The 21,948-nt window shown below is 33.7% G+C and overlaps 1 protein-coding gene across 1 annotated transcript in view; it reads left to right on the top strand.

The window, feature by feature from the left end:
• LOC145666498 (putative ATP-dependent RNA helicase DHX34) overlaps positions 1-21,948 on the top strand; it is a 127,982-nt gene that overhangs the window by 19,326 nt on the left and 86,708 nt on the right. The window contains exons 2-4 of the mRNA XM_081733764.1: positions 730-1,124; positions 14,917-15,193; positions 16,623-16,741. Of these exons, the coding sequence (XP_081589890.1) occupies positions 737-1,124; positions 14,917-15,193; positions 16,623-16,741 (784 nt within the window). The 5' untranslated portion in view covers positions 730-736. The remainder of the gene's footprint in view (positions 1-729; positions 1,125-14,916; positions 15,194-16,622; positions 16,742-21,948) is intronic.

A 21,948-nucleotide genomic window follows, 5' to 3' on the forward strand; every position in this document is an offset into this window, starting at 1 on the left:
CAGCATTACTCCAAATGACACACCGACGTTAGCAGCAACGTTTTGGATTGTTCTCCAACGATCGCCGTGTACAAGTTGCGGATTGTTTCTACTTTTTCGGGGATTGAACTCATTGAAGGCCATACTGATATCTTGTTTCTTCCAGTGAAATTCATCCGTGGCTGAAGCGTGTATGCCTCTCAGAACACCTCACGTGACTCATTGCAGCATCCTCATAAGCTACCGAATCAAGTCAAACGTCTCTATGATATTTCATACGATGCAGCAAGTTTACAGCATGTAATTCCAACGTGATGTCCATGGTGAAATAGCAGGCTTAATAACGTACGTGGTCAGAGTAGAACCTGTTGTAGAGCTCTCAATATACATAAAACAATATCTATGAGCACACTGACATATGAAGGTCGTTACTCTCTGTGATTGTGCGTACAACTATGTACTGACATCTACTGGCATGTTAGAGAATCAACCCGAAACTTGTCTGTACTCCTCATAAATGCATAAAATACAGTTTATGATTATTATTTCAATTGTTGAGCTCAAATTCCTTCAGAAATTCACTGAAGGCATGTGAGTTTTGAGTATGATTTGATCCTTTTCTTCAAAAAAAGAAATAAGTTTCCTCCAGTGTACTTTCTGTTCGTTTATTACTTGTTTACTTGTAGATATATTCTTCTTCCTTCAAGATATACCTTTTTCGTTGCCCTTATAGCCATTCATATCTTTTAGGAGGAGAATGTGTTCTTATCGATATAAAGAACGCGAAAGAGACGAAACACGAAAACGGTCCTATGATCGTCGATCACCAGAAGATTCAAGAGAAAGAGATTCTCATAAAAGGTTCAAATATTCATCTGAATCATATTCAAGGAGAAGTCATAGCTATAAGGAGATAGGAGCTAGCTCCAGTGATAGACCTGACAAGCGTGAGGATGTGCAGAGTAAAACTGACAGCGATAAAGATTTTAGTTTTGAAAATTATAAATATGAGTTTAATAAAATGTTTTTTACCAAAGACGATTTAATTCAAGTCGGCACACAGGAATGTGATGATTTCTGGAAGTTTCTCAAGAAGTACGAAGCTGTACGAAGAAAAGCATTGCAAAAGAAAGAAGTCCCAGAAGGTAAGTGCTCTCCATTTTTATTTTATTTTATTTTAATGCGTTACTAACTGTAAGCTATGTTTTCCTTGTTAATCATGCAGATATTTTGAAGAATCGAATAGTAGCTATATGAGTCTCATACAGAATCATACAGTTGATATTTCAAATACCAGAAATGATCTGAATTAATTGGCAATATACCCGCGAGAATTCGTAGATGCGTCTGTTACTAAGGTGATCACATTCACACATAAAAATATGATAAACATCAGAAAGGATCATTTTGTGTAATTCGTATACAAGTACAGAGCTTGTAAAAAAATTAAATGTAATATTTTAAAAGTTACCCTTCTTGCATAAGCACTATATATCCTGTAGGTGGCTTGCAGTCAGGTTTGTTGGAATTTTCCTCAAGGTTTTCGGTAGGAAGGAAGTAAAATCAAAAAAAAAAAAAAAAAGAAAAAGAAAAAAAAAACTCACTTCCAAAAATATACTTCAAAACTTGGATTAAAATAACCTTAATGTGTTTATAACTAATTTTTATAATCTTAGTACACTTAGTTTCAGAATTTTCTTAAATTATGTATTTATCAAGAGATCACAAGAAGACCAGAATACCATACAAAATTAAAAAGGATATTTTTTATGATCGCATCACGAGAAAACGGCTAAAGCGTTTGAAGTGAATTTTTGGATGTAGTTATCACGTATCTCGTACTGAGTTTATTTTACTTCGATTAAAGTGGATATTCTAAAAGGAGAGCGGAGGTCAAAACTGCGAAATTTTTGAGTATCTTACAATCCTGTCGAGTTAGGAAGATGAAACTTAATATATATAAACTTGTCAATAGAAATAAAGTGGATTCATGTCCCAGCGTTTTTGAGAATTTCCGTTTTAAGATGAGAAAGTGGGCATTTTCTATATTTTTTTCCTGACATTGAAAGCGATGTTGGGTATTGTTTCTGATCACATCACGGAAAAACAATTGAACAGTTTGAAATTAATTTTTAAACATAGTTAGCACCTACTTTGAGCTGGGTTCTTATTACGGTTGTATGTTATTTTGGTTAAAGGGCGCCTCCTAATGGAAGTAAAACGGATTCCAATTGTAGAAAAATCTTCAATACCTTGTAAGTCCATCAAGGTAGGGAGGTGAAAGTCAGTATATAAACTCCTCATTATAAGTAAGGAGTCTCTACCCGTTTTTTAAGAATTTTCGTTTTAAGAGGAAAAGGAGGGCGTGTTCTATAATTACTCACTTCACGTTTAAATCGACGTTGCCTGTTGTTTGTAATCACGTCACGGGAAACAGTTGAACAATTTGTAATGAGTTTCTAAACACAGTACCTACCTCAAACTGGGATTTTATCACGTAACTTTGGTTGAAGGGCGTATCCTAAGGAAGAATAGGATTCAAAATTTATGCTGAAAATAGAATGTCTTATGAAATTTTATTACCACACTTTCGATAATTTGCCACTTACCACACTTTCGATATCGTAAGGGAGTTATTTTCCGTGAATCGAATTCTCCCCGTTTAAAGAAAGGCATTTCAGCTAGTCTGGAAAGAAAAATAATGCGACTACTTTCCCTTTGTTTCTGTAGTATATACACGCGTATTAGTACACAAATAATGAAAAGTCTTTCTCCATATGTCAGTTAAAACAAATCGGAAATGTTTCACTTAAAGAAGAAAATTACTAAAGATACACATCTATCTTCTCAACACAAACGACAATTAGATCGTGGAACTCCGAATCCTTGCGTATCTAGTGGAGTATATGACGTGCAGTACAATTTTCATGCGTTACAAAGGCCCTTTCATCGTAAAATCGATTGCACGAAAGCAAATTGGCAACTTGAGAACTTAAAACATCCATTTCCTATATTTCAGTTCTTCCAAAATAAGAACTACTTTTTATTTTTTATTTCTTTTTAAATTAATAAAGCTTTTTTTTTTCTCTCTCTGGCTTCTAAACTTTACGTACCATCCCAGTATATGAGAGAAATTAAATAATCTTCAATCAGGACGGCTGGCTCAGGGATTCCAATCCTGAGAATAATAAGGGATTTTATTCCTGTTCTATATTATATAGAATTATCCAGCTCTTCGTTTCTCTACAAAATTGTGTACTTCATTTTTTTTTCTAGAAATCGAAATATAACCGAGTGTCAGTTGTGTATTGTATTGTATTGTATTTATTTACTCCATTTGAAACCAAGATACATTTGGTATTTGGAGGGTTCAGACAGTCCTCTTTCTTACAGTAAATACACTTAGAAAAAGAAATATGTTACTACTATTTAATATACATTATTGTAAAGATAATCTGCTACGCTGTAATATACTTTATCCACCAGGAATCTCTTGAGTTTCTTTTTAAAAACATTTATATTTTCTTCATTTTTTATTTCTCTGGGCAGCTTATTGTAAATTTGTACTCCCATATGGCTTGGGCCTTCCTGTACTAATGTTAGTTTTGTAAAATATTGTCTTCTTTCATTTTGTTGTCTGGTATTATATACGTGATTTATTTGGGTTCCATATTTCAGTTTAGCTGCATAGATTGCAGTTTCATATACATAAATAGATGGTAGGGTAAGGATGTGGTGCTGTTTAAATTTTTCTTTGCATGATGTTCTCATGTGTAGACCAAATATTATCCGTATTGCTTGCTTCTGTTTCATGAAGACTGCTTTGCTGCTTGAAGATTTGCCCCAGAAAATGATGCCGTAATTTAGTATGGGGTGTATAAGCCCGTAGTATACTTGGATCAAAGCTTTAGTATTTAACGTTTCTTTTAGTATCCTGAGTGCATAAAGTCTGGAATTTAATTTTACTATTATTTCTTTAACGTGGGTTTCCCAAGTTAGATTTTCATTTATATGTAATCCTAAAAATTTAATTTCATGGGTGAAATCTAATTTTAGATTGGTCAATTTATTTTTGGTTTCTTTTATTTTCGTGTTTTGTTTTGTGTGAAAAAGTAGGTATTTTGTTTTTGTGTTGTTTATGCATAAGCAGTTACTTTCGAACCATTTTTTGGCTTGATCCAATACTCTACATGTGTTGTTCCTTAGCTCACTTACGGTTTTACCCTCTACAATTACGCTTGTGTCATCTGCATATAAAATTACTTCAAAATTCTTCAATATTCCAGGAAAATCATTTATATACAGTAGAAATAGGATTGGACCTAATATTGAGCCCTGAGGCACGCCGTTGCGGACTTGTCTTGGGTTTGATAAATATGTTTTTACATTCCCATTTTGTATGTGGGAGACTTCAACTGCTTGCGTTCTCCCCTGTAAATAGGTTTCCATCAGCTGTAGCACTTTCCCCCTTATGCCATAATGCTCAAGTTTTCGTAAGAGTATTTTGTGGTTAACTAGATCGAAAGCTTTGCTTAAATCATAGAAAACGCCTAAGATTAGTATTTTATCATTTAGCCCTTTTAGTATGTTTTTTATAAGCGTATATGTTGCCGTAGTTGTGTTTTTTCCAGTTACAAAACCGTGTTGTTCATGGCATAGTATCTGCTGTTTGTTCAAGAAATTTATTAGTCTCTTTTTAATTAGTTTCTCAAATATTTTATTTATTGGGTGTAAGAGTGATATCGGTCTGTAATTTTGTATCAATGTTCTGTCTCCCTGTTTAAAGATTGGTTTTATTTTAGCTTCTTTTAATTTTGTTGGATATTTTCCTGTATTGAGACTTTCATTAAATAGGTATGTGAGTATAGGTACTAAATTCTGGCTGTTCTGCTTGATTATTTCAATTGGAATTTCGTCGCTTGTAGCTTTATTTGGGTTTAATCTATTTATTTAATAAAATACCTCATGTTCTATTATCGGCATGAGGAACATAGTTTTGCATGTCCTAGGTTTAAAATCTCTTAATAGTTCAATAGCCTTTTCGCTATCTTGCGTCTTATTCGTTAATTTATCTGCAATATGGATAAAGTAATCATTAAATATTTCTGCTATTTGGTCAGGATTCGTGATCTGTATCTGATTGACGTAAAGACTAATATTGTTTTGTGTACGTTTATTTCCCCTTCGTGTATTTTGATTAACTACCTTCCACAATGTTTTTGTTTTGTTATTTGTATTTTGTTTGTGTAGTAACCTTGTCTAATATTACGTAATTTTCTTTTGTATTGATTCATAAATACTTTATTTAGTGTTTTATTTAGTGTAGTATTTCCTGTTTGTTGGGAGTTTTTCAGTAAACGTCTTTTTATTTTGCTGAGTTCCCTAACTTCTGGTGTCACCCATTTTTTAGTGTTTTTTGTATTATTTTTTATTATTATTTTCGGGAAGGATACGTCAAAAATACAGTGAATACGATCAAAAAAGGCGTTATATTTTTCGTCAGTTGTGGATTTGTTATACACGTCCACCCATGTTTCGTTTGTTACTAATCTCGTAAATTTCTCTTTATGTCTTAGCCTGTAGTTTCTGATTGTGCGTGTTTTGTGAGTATTGTCAATTTTTTGTTGTGTTTCTATGTACATCATCTGGCATGTGTGATCAGATAGCCCATCAATTATATCATATTTGATGTCATCTTTTACATTAGTAAACACATTGTCAATAGCCGTTTTTGAGTGCGTGGTTATTCTAGTGGGTTTATTTATGATGTATGTTATGTTATACATGTTTAGAAGTGTAATTGCGCGTTCTTTTTCTGAGGAGTTTTTTTTAGGAAATCTATGTTGAAATCTCCGCATATTATAATTTTTTTCTTATGTATATTCCGTATGCCCTCTAGAAACATTTTGAGTGAATTAAAGAAGGTGTCAAGAGATCCCCGTTGGCTACGATATACTACAGCAATTATTAAATTTAACTTTTCTATAGTAATGACTGCACTTTCATAAGCGAACTCGGTACTTCGCATGTCTATTTTTTTAACATCTTGTGTCAAGTTTTCTTCGACTAGGATTACTGATCCTCCCCTGCTGTTTATTTCCCTACAGAACTACTTCATAGTTTTGAATTTTTATTTGTTCAATATTTTCTTTTGTTAACCAATGTTCGGTCAGGCACACGATTTGCGGTTGTTTGTCTATTGTATGTAAGAATGCTTCAAGGTCAGTTATTTTTTATGTCAACCCTTGGATATTCTGGTGCATTAATGTCACAATGGGTTTCTGCGTGTTTCTCCTTACCTGGATATGTGGGTCGATGTCCTGTCCTCTCTGTTCTGCATTCGTTCCATCTGTTCTTCCACTCCCCCCTACTCACTTATCACTGTTGTTCACTAACACTTCACTTCCCCCCTCCGCTCCTCTTCTTTGGTTGTAGGCGGTTTTTCCTCTAGGGTCCCTCACGTTGATGCTTCTTTGATAGTCTCCGTCGTCCGTTGCTTCCTGCAATGCGTGTTCCTGTCGGCAGAGGGTTTTGTTTGGTGGACCTGTTCTCCTGAATACATGCTGTTCTCATAGTCTATACACTGTTGCAAGCTGTATTTTGTACCGTTGATAATTATTTTGTCATATCTGAGATGCGCGTTGTAACCATCGTTTCTGACTTTTATTAGATGAACTTTTAACTGTTCACGAATTTCTTTCACTCCGCGAGAATATTGCTCACTGATACTTATGCCCGCTGTGTGTAGTTTTCGCCCATTTCTAAGAATTTCTTGTTTTTTCTTGAACGAAATTAATTTCACAACAATTGGTCGTTGCCCACGGCTGCTTCCCATCCGATGTGCTCTTTCGATCATGTCACTTGTTATAGTTACGTCCGTGTTTTTCCTGATAAGTTCTATGACCTTTTGTTCTGTGCAAAGTGTGTTCAACGAAACCTGGATGGGGCTTCACAGATTTCCTTATACGACATTTCTTTTTATTTCCTTTTAATGTCTCACGATTATGTACCGAGGCTTAGGAAGACAATGATGATGAGATGCATATGGGGGGAAACGAAAGAATCCAGAGAAAACTCATGCATACGGTATTTGTCCACCACAAACTGCTGCTGGTTCTGAGATCGACCAGGAACTTGTGCCAGGAAACCAATTTTGCTCAGTCAAACTCACTGAACTTTTGTTTGTTTGCTTTTGTAATTGGGTTTCTCACAACCCAGCTTACAGGGAAAGTAATTGAAGTAAAATTACTGATAGTTACCTCCTGATTACGAGAAGGGTGACGGTAAAAAGTAGTGCTGTTCACATTTCATGATATTTTCTTTTCTTCTATCAAAAGATCCAATATATTTGAATCAAAAATTTTCTTGTATGACTTATATCCGGAGAACTACATATAATGTAGCCAAACCCAAACTATCACGTAACTCAGTATGATGTGCTAATTCTGTAAAAAAATAAAAATTTGTGGACCCTGGATCAAAAAATAATTATTGGCCGAGATCGCAATCTTTTGATGCATTTTTTGAATCATTCCTAAAATTCTTGTTTGAAAAATCGAATGTCTGAAAATAGATTTTCGCCTTCGATTTTGACATCAAACATCTGCTATAAAAATTGAAATTGAGTTTCGGTTTTGATAAAATCCAGCAACCACTGGCGATTTCGTCGTCTCCATGACAAAAGTATTTTCACCCAAATAATGTTTCTCATTTTTTTTTTTTTTTTTTTATTTATTTATTTCATTTATTTTGCCTGTTTTGACTTACAATATGCAGAGTGTCTCCTATAAGTTCTACAGTTGTCATATGTATATAAATGCAAATTGTAATTACAACTTATTACACCATTTGTAGTACAAAATTATAAACAAACATCACCTGTTAAATTTGTTACATCATTACATCATATTCATACTATGCTCCAAAATTAATTTCAAACGGTTCAACCATTTCCTCATGACGCAATCACAAATATTAACAGACAACATTGATTTCAATTTGAAGAAAGAAACTATAGATAATATTCCCTTCCCTTCTTAAAATGGAAATTTTCAAAAACACTGAGACACGGTCCGCTTATTATAAACGAGGAGTTCATGTACCAAGTTTTATCTTCGTCCAAGATGCCAAAGTAGTAAAGGGAACAGTTGAAGAAACTTCTCTGATTAGCTGAGAGAGTCAACTAACTTGATCACGTGGTATGACGCCATGAGGGTTAATATCCTCTTAATTTTGGCATGGGTATATTTGCCTACCCCAAATTTTTGGAGGAGCACAAAAGTCTTCAATGGTAGTATAGGCCTGGGGTATGTGGTTCTGTGAGTTTGGGTGGTCTATGTCGTTCCCTCATATGGGTAAAAAAAAAAAATCAAATTTAGGAAGTTTTTTTTTTATTTTATTCTCTTTTTGATGAGGCTTTATTACCGTATATGGTTATTTCGTTGAGTATCGGAGTCCATTCTCTTTCATAGAACATGGGTACATTGATGGTTCCGTCTTAAATTTTGGGAAGGGTACATAGAAATTTGGTAAATATTCTCTAGGACTGAAATATGTACATATATATATATATATATATATATATATATTTCTGCAAATTTGGTTAGTCCTACTTGTCCCCTTTTAATTGGCCTAATTTATCTTTGATGAGCTCTTATCACGTTGTACTTCTATATAGCAGACTGTGAGTAAAGGGGCTCATTGTCTTTCATAGAAAATAGGTACATTGATGCTCACATCTTAACACATTGAGTTCTGGGCTCTGAAATGCAGGCTTTTCCAACCTTTTAACAAATTTTTTGAAAGCTAAAATAATACAATATGTACCGTTTGAAAGTTTAGAGCTTGCTCTTTATTCTTATACGTAATATTCTGTATTCTAACCACAAAACTGTTACAAATCACAAATAACATTTACACGTAGTGCAAGGAAAAATGAACGCGAATATGAGAATTATTGTCTCAAGATTACTTACCTGACATATCTGATATTTCTGTTGCTACGTAGTCTGGATTATTCTCACATCGTCCAATAACTCACCTTCAAATAAATCACCATCACTGTCGCTCAATTGCACTTCTAAACTGAAGCGTATTGAATCGTCCGACAGGATCTTTCTCGCCATTTTGACGGTCAAACAATAAGTACTTTTTTTTTTTAACCCTTGTGGTAACAAGGCATTAATTAGGATCTTCACACCATCTGTTGACGAAATTCCGGACTAGGAAGTCCAAGGGACATTTCAAAACTGCAAACTCCGTATAATAAAGGAGCAAAACCATTGAAATCACATTTTGAATCACATTACTTATAAATACGGAATTCGCAGTCCACAAAAGATCAGCTACTCCGTAAAAATACAGAATTAGCACTCAAGATGTTAAGTGTTGGGAGGGGTACATAGACCACCCTTTAAATATGGTAATTGTCAAGAAATGGAATTTAATAAATGTTTTCTAGAACGCAAATATATATTTCTGTAAATTTGATTGGTCCTGATTTTTCCCTTCTATGGATAAAAATAAATGTCAAAAATACGCATTTTCTCATGTGCTTCCCACGTGATTAGTTATCGATCTCATTTATCTTTTTTGATGAGGGTTTATTACAATATGTTGTTATATAGTTGAGTACAGGGGTCCGTTATCTTTCACAAGAGATGGGTACTTCGATACAATCCTGTTAAATTTTGAGATGGGTGTATAGGACACCCTTTAGCTACAGAAATTGTTAAAAAGTAAAAATTGGTAAATGTTCTCTAGGACTCGAATAGATACCTTTATAAGTTCGGACCAGCTTATCATCTTCTATGGATAAAAAGTTACCAAAAAATCAAAATTTGAATATTTTTGACCTATTATATGCTCTTCTTTCGTTTTTTTTTTTTTTTTTTTTTTCGTATTATATGGTTATATGGTTTAGTAGAGTGGTTCATTCTCTTTCATAGGACATTATAAAAATATATTTAATTAATATGTATATTCACTTATCTATTACTTCGGTATACACTTTTGTAAATTTGAATGGTGGACGTTGATTCTTTGCATGAGTAATAAAATTGCCAAAAATTCAAATTTGTCAGGGTATGACCTGATCTACGATGAGACTTTATTATATGATCGTATGAATGAGTACAGGACCTATTTTTTTCATAAGACATTGGTCCCTTTATGCACCCTATCATAAACTTTAACAAGAGTCCAACCTTAAATTTGGAAATTGTCAAAAAAAAAAAAAAAAGGTTTCTAGTATAGATGCAAGGGCTCGGAAAAAACCGGCTTTTTTGGAAAAAACTCGGTTTTTTTTTTTGCTTCGCTTTTTTGCTTGGGAAATTTTGGGCTTTTTTCAAAATTCTGCTTTAAATTGATAAACGAGATTTTGTTTCCCTTCTCTATAACACAAAAAATCATTTAATTAGTGGTTGATGTCGATAATAATATAAAACCTCGAAGATAAACCATGAATTTCGAAAAGATATTTCAAACAGTTTTACTTTTCAACATATTTACATTATGAATTCCAAAGGATTAACCAATGTATATAATATGATTTTTTTTAACCTCCTACATACAAAAGTAAGCTGGGTTGGCAAGAACCGTGGTTGTTTTTGAAAATGGCAAAACTCCGTTTTGGGGGGGAGTTTAAACTAGTTTTTTTGTTGTTGTTTGTTTGTTTGTTTGTTTGTTTAAACCAGGCTTTTTTGGGTTTAGATATTTTGCTTTATGTATTTATGTTACACATTGACAGAAATAAGTTTGTTTCACCTTGGTGTTATTATGTAACAATGGGGTTGTGCTGGAAGAGGTCACATAAGCTTAAATAAGTCCGGTCAGTAAATTTCTTAAATTGGGAAACTCCCGCCCTAGCCATCGGGAAAATCCCGTCATTACTCAAAATGTAAAACAATAACGGAAAGTCCTGTTATTGCTTTGCATGTAAAATTTAAAGATCAACATATCATAATCAGTACGCTAAAACTGAGGTATTAAATTACAAATTTAGTACGTACATATCATTGAAAGTCCAATCTAAGCTAATGTTGGAAGCTACGTAGGCAATCAATAAATTTTGCCAATTTCTATCAATATATTTAAGTAACCTTGGCTTCTTTATAAAACAACAGGCATTCAGGCATGCAGAAATATACAATTTGGTTTCATTTCGTATGTTCAGGCTTAACATCCTTACGTAATACCGAGGTTATCAAGAAAAAGACTTTCGCTTAAAGCTACATCCGAACCGCTACTTTGTTTACGCATGAAAGGATTGTGGTTCGACCGAGAATTGAACATGGGATACCTTGATTAAAAGGTGAAAAGGAAACAAAACTAATGCAGATGGTTTGATGTGAGGAAACGTCACCATGAACTTCACACGATTCGCATTTTTCGTTCTTTTTATTTTTTTGGTTTAAACCAGTTGTTTATTTAAAAAAAAGAAAAAAAACAGCTGGTGTAAACCAGTCAACCCTAAAAGTAAATATTTATTTTTAAAAAATACACAAATAACTAGCAAAATTCTATGTAGTATTTTTACTTCAAAATATTCCATACTCTCTTTATGGAACAAAATAAAATTAAAATAAAACATAAGAAAAATACTTAGATTTATATGATACACTTAAAGGCTGCACATCTAGAGCTTTTGGTTTTGTATATTCTTGAAATTCTACACTTTTATGTAACCACCATCACGGTTTACTCAGTCCTCAAGTTTTCTGAATTTTTAACAAGAGGGATTCAACATATGAAGGGTATGAGGCAAGAACATGGTAACCCAAAATTTTACTATGTTAAGAAATTAGAAATTTTCTGCTGCACAATCCATTTTGAAAGTCGGAAAGCTAATTTTTCACATAAAACTATACATGAAGGATTAAACGAAGCGGTATGCGTTGCTGTCTATCTGGTGCTGCATAACTCAGCAATTGAAAATTTGTTAGTTATCATGTTCTTGGCTCACACCCTTCATATCATATCATTATGGAACTCTCCTCACCCCACCACCACCCAAAAAAAAAGGACTACGGAATATATTTAACTTAAATACAACTGCACAACAAACATGACTGAGTGGAGCTTTTGCGCTTCTATCGGGAAGTCCGGGAGTCAACTCAGCATTCGATCATTCTGACAAAGCTTTCCTTCATTCCATCTGTGAAGTAGAAATAGTGCGTGTACTGTGAGTTGGCCGACTTCCTTTCTTATTGTTTTTAAATCGTCATTATTACTAATTACCAGCAGTGACGGTTTTGCGAAGGTTAGGGGGCGGTCTTTCTGACTGAAGTCTGTTTCCCAAAATTACTTAATGTCTAAAACAAACGAAATATCTATTAATCATGCTTTTACTCATAAACTTTAAGCTGCCGTCAAATAAAAATTACGAATATTTAGAAAAACTAAACATTAGTAAGAAAAAACTCCCAAAATACTTTTCTAAATCCGCCACTGATTCTCAGTATAAAATGATCTTCAATGAGGTTGTATCCGGAAGATTATCGCTAAATATATAAACGAAACGAAATATTAGTTATGCCTGTACTCATAAACTTCAAGCTGCTCCCAAATAAAATTAGGACATTTTAGAAAACAAAACAATCAGAGAAATCCCCCCGAAAGTACTTTTCTAAATCCGCTACTGATTATTTGTATAAATTAGTATTCAAGGTTGTATCCGGAAAATTATTGCTAAATCGTTGCACAGCTACAGTATAACAGAAATGTGGAAGTACGGTTTGACGGATATATTGAAAAACGTACGCTTTGACGGATATATAGAAAAACGTATGTTTAACTTTTGCGCTAGAAACTAGAGTACTAAGCTCTTAGAAATGAAACATGGATGACAAACTGAAATGATCCCGAGAAGAAAAAATGTCGATAACTCAAAAGTTAAAATAAAGTTAAATAGCCTCTAAAATTGCCCTCAAATACTACATTCTTCACGTTAGCTTTAATTCGTAAAACATGTGCTCCATCCATCTTGCTGGTGAATTTTAGAGCGAAATATGGCATTTAGGTCATGGAATTCTTATCTAACTATAGAATATACTGTAAGAAAGCTATTTAGATAGAAAAATCATGAAAGTGAAAAAAGCCAAAATTTCCAAAATTCTCGTTTTTTTCCCAAAAAAGCCGGCTTTTTATGTGAAAAAAACCATCGATTCAAAAAAGCCGGCTTTTTTGCATCTCTACCCTTTCTAGCACTATAACTTTGGGTGGTTCAACTTGTGAACAAAGCATTGATACATTGTTGTAATCTGATCATATGTTTTGGTGTCATATCATATATTTCTTTTCAAAGTAAACTTTATAAATTTAGAACTTGAAACCTGATACGTGATCATTAGAACTTACTGATATACAATAACAGCAATTTTGCATTTAGACTTGTAGACGTAACTCAGTCTAAGATTGTTGCTTTGGAAGATAGCTGTGGTGAAATATAATTGGTTGATTTCTACTCACACTTTTGAACCTTAGGATTTATAATCATGACTCATAGTCTAAGATCATAGATGTAATCGACTAGTTGAAAACCGGATTAAGTTTGACAATTACCCGTGAATTTCAAGAATTTAAGGTGTTGTCCAATGTACCCCTCCTAAAATTTAGGAAATATATCAATTCCTCGAATCGGAATACGGTTTCTAACCTGGCTTTCTAGGTCTCTGGACATAAGTCCTATCGAGTGAGAGATGGTATGACAGCTCTTGAGCACCAGCCGGGCTCTAGCAACAACTACCTTCCAGCTACAGGAAGATCTGCAACGAGCGTGTGCGAACGTGGAATACTATACCCCAGACAGACATTGAGCTTCTTTATGTGAGTAGGTAGCTGCCCGTACAGGTACTTGTGTAGCCGCTCGATGTAGTTATACGTGCTATTAAGGTGAATACGTATGTTTTTCAGTACTCTGTACAATGTACTTGGGATATCTTACAGGTACCATCTCCATCTTGTGTACAAACTCTAGCCAGACTCGTAAAATCGTACTGTGTACTTTTAAGTATACACAATACTGTGTGTTTCCACCAGTGTATTTGAATACATGTTTAATAATACGCTTCACTGTGAAAGAAAGCTGGATAAAAATCAATATCGTACATTTACCAACGGCAAGTCATAAAAGTGAATGTACTTTTTCCTATTCTTTGTTAGTATTCTCTACGTTGTGTTATAGTAAATACTTCATTAAATCGTAATTTATCCATGATAGATTGATCAACTCTTCAGAGCAGAGTCCGTTACTTGGTGCTGGACCGTAATGGTAGGGTTTTATGTTAGGCCTACTTTGTAAACAGAGAAAAGGAAATCAAGAACTTTATCCCACAACTCACCATTTCACTAATTATTTTAGTATTATTCATTTCTCTTTATCTTCATCTTATTCAAAAGTAGGGTGCAAATGAACTCATTTCACTCCAGTTATTTCCTGCTAGTCGTGTCTATATATGCAATGTTTGTAAGAAAAATAATAATTAGGTTTCAAGTTACCTGTTACTCACGTTCCCCACTGTGTAAACATCACAATTTTGGAAATGTATCATCATATATAATCTTTAAATATTAGATTTATATATGAGTACAGTATCACTATTCTACTACAATTACTGAAAATACAAACTTTTGTACAGATTATGTTAAAATCAAAAGTTATTGTCAAATGTAGCAGAATTCACATGGAGGAAAGTTTTTTAAAGAAAAGAAACCGTTACAAATTATAATTTAAAATAAAATGGGTTTTAAGCTTTGGTCATTGTTTCTTTTGTTAAAATAATCAATCCAAAGCCATAGATAGTCTTACTATCATATTTCTTTGTTTAAATTATTTATAATCAAATGTAAGGACTGTAATGAAAAAGCCAATTATAAACATATGTCGAACGTTTTGCAAGCGCTCTAATATAGTGAAGTTACCTTATTTGTTTCTTACAGTTGTAGACGATAAAGAAGTAGATGAGAAGCTCGGTGTTCCTAAACTGTTCAAGAAAGATCATTTACTATGCTTCTCGGTAAACTTCTGCAAAACGAAGGAACTTCTGGCTAGGATTCCACCTCGAGATAAGGAGTCTGGTAAATGGATCTCAGAGGAGCGAATTAATGAATTTCAGAAAATACTACTACTGTACTTGGATTTTAGACAAAAGGAAAAGTTTTCGCAATTAAAGAAACTTCGTCAGAGTCAAGCAAATTTGCCTGTGGCTCAATATAGGTAAGTTCCTATATTAATATTTTTCATAATATAAATCTAGTAAATAGAGTAAAAAATCTATTAATACAATAATGAACATCGAATAAAATTATTTTGAATAAAATCTTAAAAGGGAAATTGATGCATATTATAAATCCAGCTGAGAAAATTAAATATTTTACCGTTGTGTACTGTGTGCTGTCACTAAAAGCCAAGAAATTCCAAACTAGTTCTTAGTTTCTGAAAAGTAAATGTTTCGTTAGTCATATTTGTAGATATAGAAATGATTGGTTTATTAGAATTGGACATAGTTTTAGAACAGTGAACTATATGATAGACATGTACTGCTCAAAATGATTCCAGACTTTATTCGAATTTTTACCCGAGGCTTACTACACGTACCAGGGATCAAGTCCGGGATCATGTGTGTAAACCACCTGGTCACAAAGGTTGCACTAAATATGAAACGACTTGTAAGATGTACAGGCAACAGTTCGTCCCATTCGTCAGACAATTTTAATTGTATCTTTAGAGAATCTCCGTCACTCTCTATCTTCTTCTATCTTTATAAGGGACTTCTATTTAAAAGAGGTACTCAATATATAAAATTATTGGGTCTTGCTTCCTGTCCTGATATCTGATATTGCAATTTACTGGAAGACTGGATACATCCCATCATCTTGCGCTTTTTCCCATCATCTCGCATGTTCTGTGCAGGAATGGTTTGAAGAATACAGTGCAGACTTCCAGCATTTTCCACGATGTGCAAACTTCCCGGCCTCATTGAGAGAGCTCCCTCATGGTTATATAGTTAGTATACACACTTCTGGTACGAGAAACTCGGCTTCGTGTCCCGCTGGAGCTCATGTAGTTGGGATCCCACGTTAATCATGATATATTAATCCTCAAGAAATTGTGTTGATTTAACTGTACTCCGTCTTACAGAAACCATCAGAATCTTCAAATGCTCTTCTGTAAAAATTTACTTTTCCCGACTTAGCCGGGTATTCGCTGGAACCAGCCATATAGCATCGGTGTTGGAAGGGACGTTAAATTCCAAATCAATCCATCAACCCCATTGAGCATTTTATAGGACACCGTGGAACGTACGTACATGAAGTTTCTCGAGATACCTCCATCTTGCCATTAAACGCCACATTACACACAGCTTGATTGGCCAACTACTAATACCACACAGCATTCCTGTTCGAAGGGTGGCAGATGATCTACATGCTTTTAGATGTGTGTGTTAGCTTCTAGTGCTATGAGTGTTTTAAATGACACTATGAAATACAAAAACAAACAGTAAACAGATGTATACCAAGCTAGTTTTGTTTAGAATAGTATCAGGAATGTTAGTGTAACGAACTAAACTGTTTGCATTAGAAACGTTAAATAACACTTTTCCACCTTACAGTTGTTCTTATACTTTGTAACCGGTATTTTTCAGAGAAGAAATAGTATCTGCAGTGGAAAATAACCGTGTTGTTATTGTAGCAGGAGATACTGGTTGTGGAAAGTCTACACAGGTCCCACAATATTTGTTAAAAGCAGGATTTGAACACATTGGTGAGTTGTAATACTTCTTCAACAAACTCGGAAAGTTTAGTAGCAGTTAAGTATAGCAATAAAAATATTGGTGCCTTCCATTTCAATTCAGGCAGAGCATGCACCATCATCATCTCAGATGTTTTTGAAACTTTTTTTTATAGAAACTATACTTGTTTTTAAAGGATCCGTATTTTTTTTGTCGAAGAAAATTTCCCGCCAAGTAATAGGCCATCAAAGACGGGGAGTACAATTTATGAATTGTAGAAAACATGGAAAATGGTCAACTTCGGAACCCCACCATCCAGCAATGGAGACAGGTAGAGTTATAATTCCTGTTTTGGTATACACATAGGAATATAAATAAACTATATTTTATTATAGTTTGGTTTGCGCATGCATATCTTTTTGTACATAAATTAACAAACGAACGTCACTTTATATGAAAAGTCAAAGATCGCGAATTTTTTGGGGCACTTCCAGTTGGAATTTTACAATTCTGTTTTCACAGTTGTTAAGACCTAGTAACCCGCTTTCCGAAAAACATTTTGTATCGCTTCTGTGTGCAACCGTTTTGTCGCAAAAAATTCGAGAAAATGTCAAATTTTCAAAAACCGCCATTTCCTCGAAAATACCGTATTTTAAAATTCTGGAATTTTGTCAGATGGTTTAACTTTACATGAATAATAAACACACCAAATAGCATTCTCGACCAATATTTCAATAACTAACTACAGTCTTTTGTAGTTAGCGAAGTTTCGTTGATTTTGACGTCGCATATGGTAACACTGGAAACAATAAAAGTGCAGCAATTTGATTATGTTTGTGGGTCACGTGAAATTAAATAAAGATGAGAAAAGTTTCTCTAAGTATCTTTTAGTTTTTATTATTATTATTATTATTATTATTATTATTATTATTAAAGTAAAAAGTTAAAACATCAAGACAAGCATCTGATAGAACACAACTGGTGGTGACGGCACAGCTGGTGCACTTTGAAAATCTGTTGGATGTAACCTAGTGAGTGTTCTGTAGATGCAGAAAAACACCATCAGCAAGCAACTGAAGATAGTTTCTTATCCTACAGTAAATGACATAGTTCCTTATCCTACAGTAAATGACAAATAATAATAATAATAAACGTAGATTGAACATTGGCTCATTTCAGTACTATAAGCAACCAGAAGTGCGAGAAATTAGATAGACGTGACAGGCCAATAATGTGAGAATTATATGCGTTGTACATAGTTCTAATCGGGAAGGGTTTGAGTCTTAAGAAGAGAATGAGATGATAGTATAAATCTGGGAAGTAGTGTGTAACAATCGCGCGTGGGCGGAATTCATATAGAATAGGATCCACTAGCGGCTTTTTGTTTATGTAGCGCTAAAGCTTAGAGTTTTCTTAAGTTGTAGAGTTACTCTATGTAGACAACGTAATCAATCTGATATGCCAGTTTTAACATAGAAAAATACAATCTCTGAGCAAAGCATCAAATTTTAATTAAAAGATTAATGTGTAACTTTTTTTTAACTAACTAAACATGTGCCTTTAACGGAGACAGTATCTAGCAGTAAATAAATAACAGTATACAGCAAACTGTTAGGTGATTGTTGATATTTGCAGAAAATATTATGGTTAATATGTAATAATGCCGAATTCTTATTTGCAAGAGAAAACATTTCCTTAAATTCTTTTGAAAAGCCAAGATATTTCTTTTAAATAATAAAATTCGAATTAACTTAAAATAATTTACGCTTTCTTTGTATCATATTTTCCGCAACTATTACAAGAGTGTCGATAATATAATTTAGTAACTCTGATTAAAGTTATTTGCTTAATCACAGTCTTTTAAATTCTGTTGTATCTTTCAGTATCCGTGTAGATTGAGGTTATAGGTTCATCATGTAATGACTAGTATAATGTTTCTTTAGGAGAAGTTGAAATTGTTTCTAAATGTCCTACGAACTGTTAATAAATTATTTCTAAATGTCTTACGATCTGTTAATAAATTAGCAGCAAGCTTTCTGAAGCTTTCATGACATGATATCTTTCGAACAAAGCCGGGTGAGTTTGACTCTGAGAGAGCGAAGGCAGAAGAGCAGCACAAGGATTCGGAGTACTATTCGCTCTCAACTGTCTCTTACATAACCTTCATTAAGCTTTCTGATATGTTCCTGGTTTGATCTGTGCAGTAGTCATATAGGTGATTCCGTAGGTAATACCTGGTATTATTTTTACGTGGTCACTTTAATTCTTTGTAACACATAAACATAATACTTTTCATCTTGTGAAATGCTAGATTTCACTCTAAAATGTCCAAACTTCTGCATACGTATACTCAATTTGCACCGATTAATACCTTAGTCCTTTATTTCCATTACAAGGTAAAGTAACCACATTTATAGTCTACATGCCCTACACGGAAAGTGTGTGGTGTAGACTACGTATAGATTACAGTAGACATCACTCGTAGTCTTGAAATTATAGTCGACAGCACATCACTGGACAAAAGTGACAGGTTATATACTTCTAGGAGTAAATAGAAGATTCAAAATATATCCATGATGTTGAAAAGGAAGGGTGGGGATAGGTCTCGGTCTGGTTCCCTACTATTGATGTATACTTGTCTGTTATTCCTCACATTTGATTTGATCAGTTAATGACTCAATATCTGGTGAATGTTTGTAGAGATTCTGAGTGCAATCATTTCGATATATGTATGTAGATGATAGATTATCGCTTTAACAACTCTGTTTGTAAAATAATAAATTCATAATGAAAAATTAGATCTAAGTTCGTTTAAAAACATTTCCAGGAAAGGTAATAATTCGGGTATTTTGAGTTATCTTACGCATCGAGCTTTCTATCACTGATATTTGATAAAAGTCAAATATTGAGTTTCCCACAGTAGTGGAAGTTGATATATATGACTGAATGATTTTTGTTTTGGTGGTTCATTTTTCATTGAAAATTTCGGCGTATAAAGAAAGTTTCACTCATTTTTTGTTCTTATAATGTTACTTACCTTATTCTGAAATAAGTACGTGTGTGTGAAAAATGTATTGACTTACTTGCACAATATTAGCATTATACAGTAGAGTATCCACTACAATCGGTTCCAGCAAGTTTAGGCAGTGTAGCCAGTTAATAACAAATCTTACGAATAGGAAAAATATGAGCCTTTTTGTCATAAAATGGTTTCGTAAGTCACTTTGTTTTAGCATCTGTTAACCCCCGTGTTTCTTTTTCACTCTTATTTGTTATTTTGTTGTACTATGTGCTCATTGTATACCTCAGATTTTTCTTTTTTGCTTTTGGTGCTGTAGAAACGATAGACCACATATGCTGTAATTCCTTAAAAGATTCAGTAGTAAATTTATCTTGAACTTACATAAGATATACAAATTTGAACTGAATTAAAAATCAAATATCGAGTAGATGATATTCCTGACTAGTGCTATAGTTTATTTTAATATTAGATGGCACGTATCTTGAAAATGAGTTCATTGCTTCAGGCTCTCCGAGAAAGGTTTCCTGACTATACTCGAGGAAGGCCTGGTGCCTCAACTTTATATTTGCTCACCTTCCGAAAGCAATTCATTGTCATTTTTTTTTTTTCGAGCCATTGATGAGGGGAAAAAAAAAAATTCTTTTTAGAAGTAACTTTGTAACCCTTGCGTAATAAAATATGGCAAACAATCTTAAGTGACATTCCACACCTATGCACTCTGTAATTCATGTCTACTTTTCACTGTTGTCGTGTGTCTCTTGACCACTTGAATGGAAAACACGTGTTGCTGACACATGTTGCTTGGCACGTGGATATCAAATTTTTTTGGACAAACAAGGAAGAAGAGAAGGACTTCCTGGCATGCAAAAGCCTCAATAACTTGGAAGAAATGATCAAAACGGTAAAGGACAGATGGGAGTTTGATCGTCTCGGAATCTTCAAGAGTGTTTTGAGTACTGTTAGTGGAGCGCTGCGTCGAGACCAACTAACTATTACTGTAGTAGAAGTCACCCAAGATGGAAACTTCAGCTGCAGCTTGATTAAGGCATATAAAAATTAAAATAAAAATAGTAATAGTAATAGTAATACGATACCGGTATAGAGATATGATGTATCGTTATCTTACCTAGAAGTATTCCTATCTCTCCTCAGAAACTTTCACCTAATCTTTTGCATGTCAGAACTATACAGTAGAGTATTAGCCACAATCGGTCAAGTAAGTTGATATAATGTAGCTAATTAATAATAATGTTGCGAATAGAAAGACAGACGAGTAATTTATGTATGCTAACTTCGTGTTAGCTTCTTCTGATATTCATGTTTGTATCTTACTCTTATTTGTTTGTGGTCAATAAGTAGCTCATATTTTTCTTTTTTGTTCTCGTTGTTGTTTGGGCTATAGACCACATTATGTTGTAAATCCTTAGAAGATTCAATAACAGTTAAACATATGTAAAATATGCAGATTTTAATTAAGAAATAAAACACTGAATATTTAATTTAGCTGATATTTCAAACTGATGTCTGGTTTCTTTGAACCTTATGTTGAACAGTGGGAGTGTATGAAAATACCAAAAAATACTATTGGTGTAGAAGGTGACAACTGAAGTATGGAGCTTTGCCTATTTTAATGCATCGTAACTTAGTCAGTAGGAAATTAGTAGTCACAACCAATCTTATAGCGAAGATGTATTCGATAAGTTCGATGATGTTCGCACTGCAAACTTAATTCGACTGTGTAAAAATCTTTCCCAATTCCATCTAGTCTTTTTCCCGTTTCGTTACCTGAGTACCTTACTTTTCTTCTTTGGTCTTATTCGCAGCTTTTATTTTCTATTTTGAGTCTTATAGAAAGACAACCTTATTTGTCCGACTCGGCAATATCCGCATACCGTGGCTTGTTTCCTAGTTAAAGAATTCTTGAATATGAAGAAATTTCTATGTGTTTTTGTTTCCTGTTTTAGTAGAGATAGTGTGAATAACCTATAACACCTGCGATTTATTATAACATCCAAAATGAAAATTTTTCAATCCAATACAAATTATGAATAAATATAAGTAACAGCTGGTTACAGTTGTGTTTAATTTTGCAAAGCTAACTTCAAGAAAGAGATAAAGAAGGAATATCCTTTCTTACGGATGTGCACAGTTTGAGAGAGTGAGTTCTGGACATGTCAGCAAAGAAATGCTTTCTTTTTAGCATTTAATATCCTGAGT

Source organism: Thermobia domestica, chromosome 12 (assembly GCF_964235325.1).
Source record: "Thermobia domestica chromosome 12, izTheDome1.hap1.1, whole genome shotgun sequence".
NCBI lineage: Eukaryota > Metazoa > Arthropoda > Insecta > Zygentoma > Lepismatidae > Thermobia > Thermobia domestica.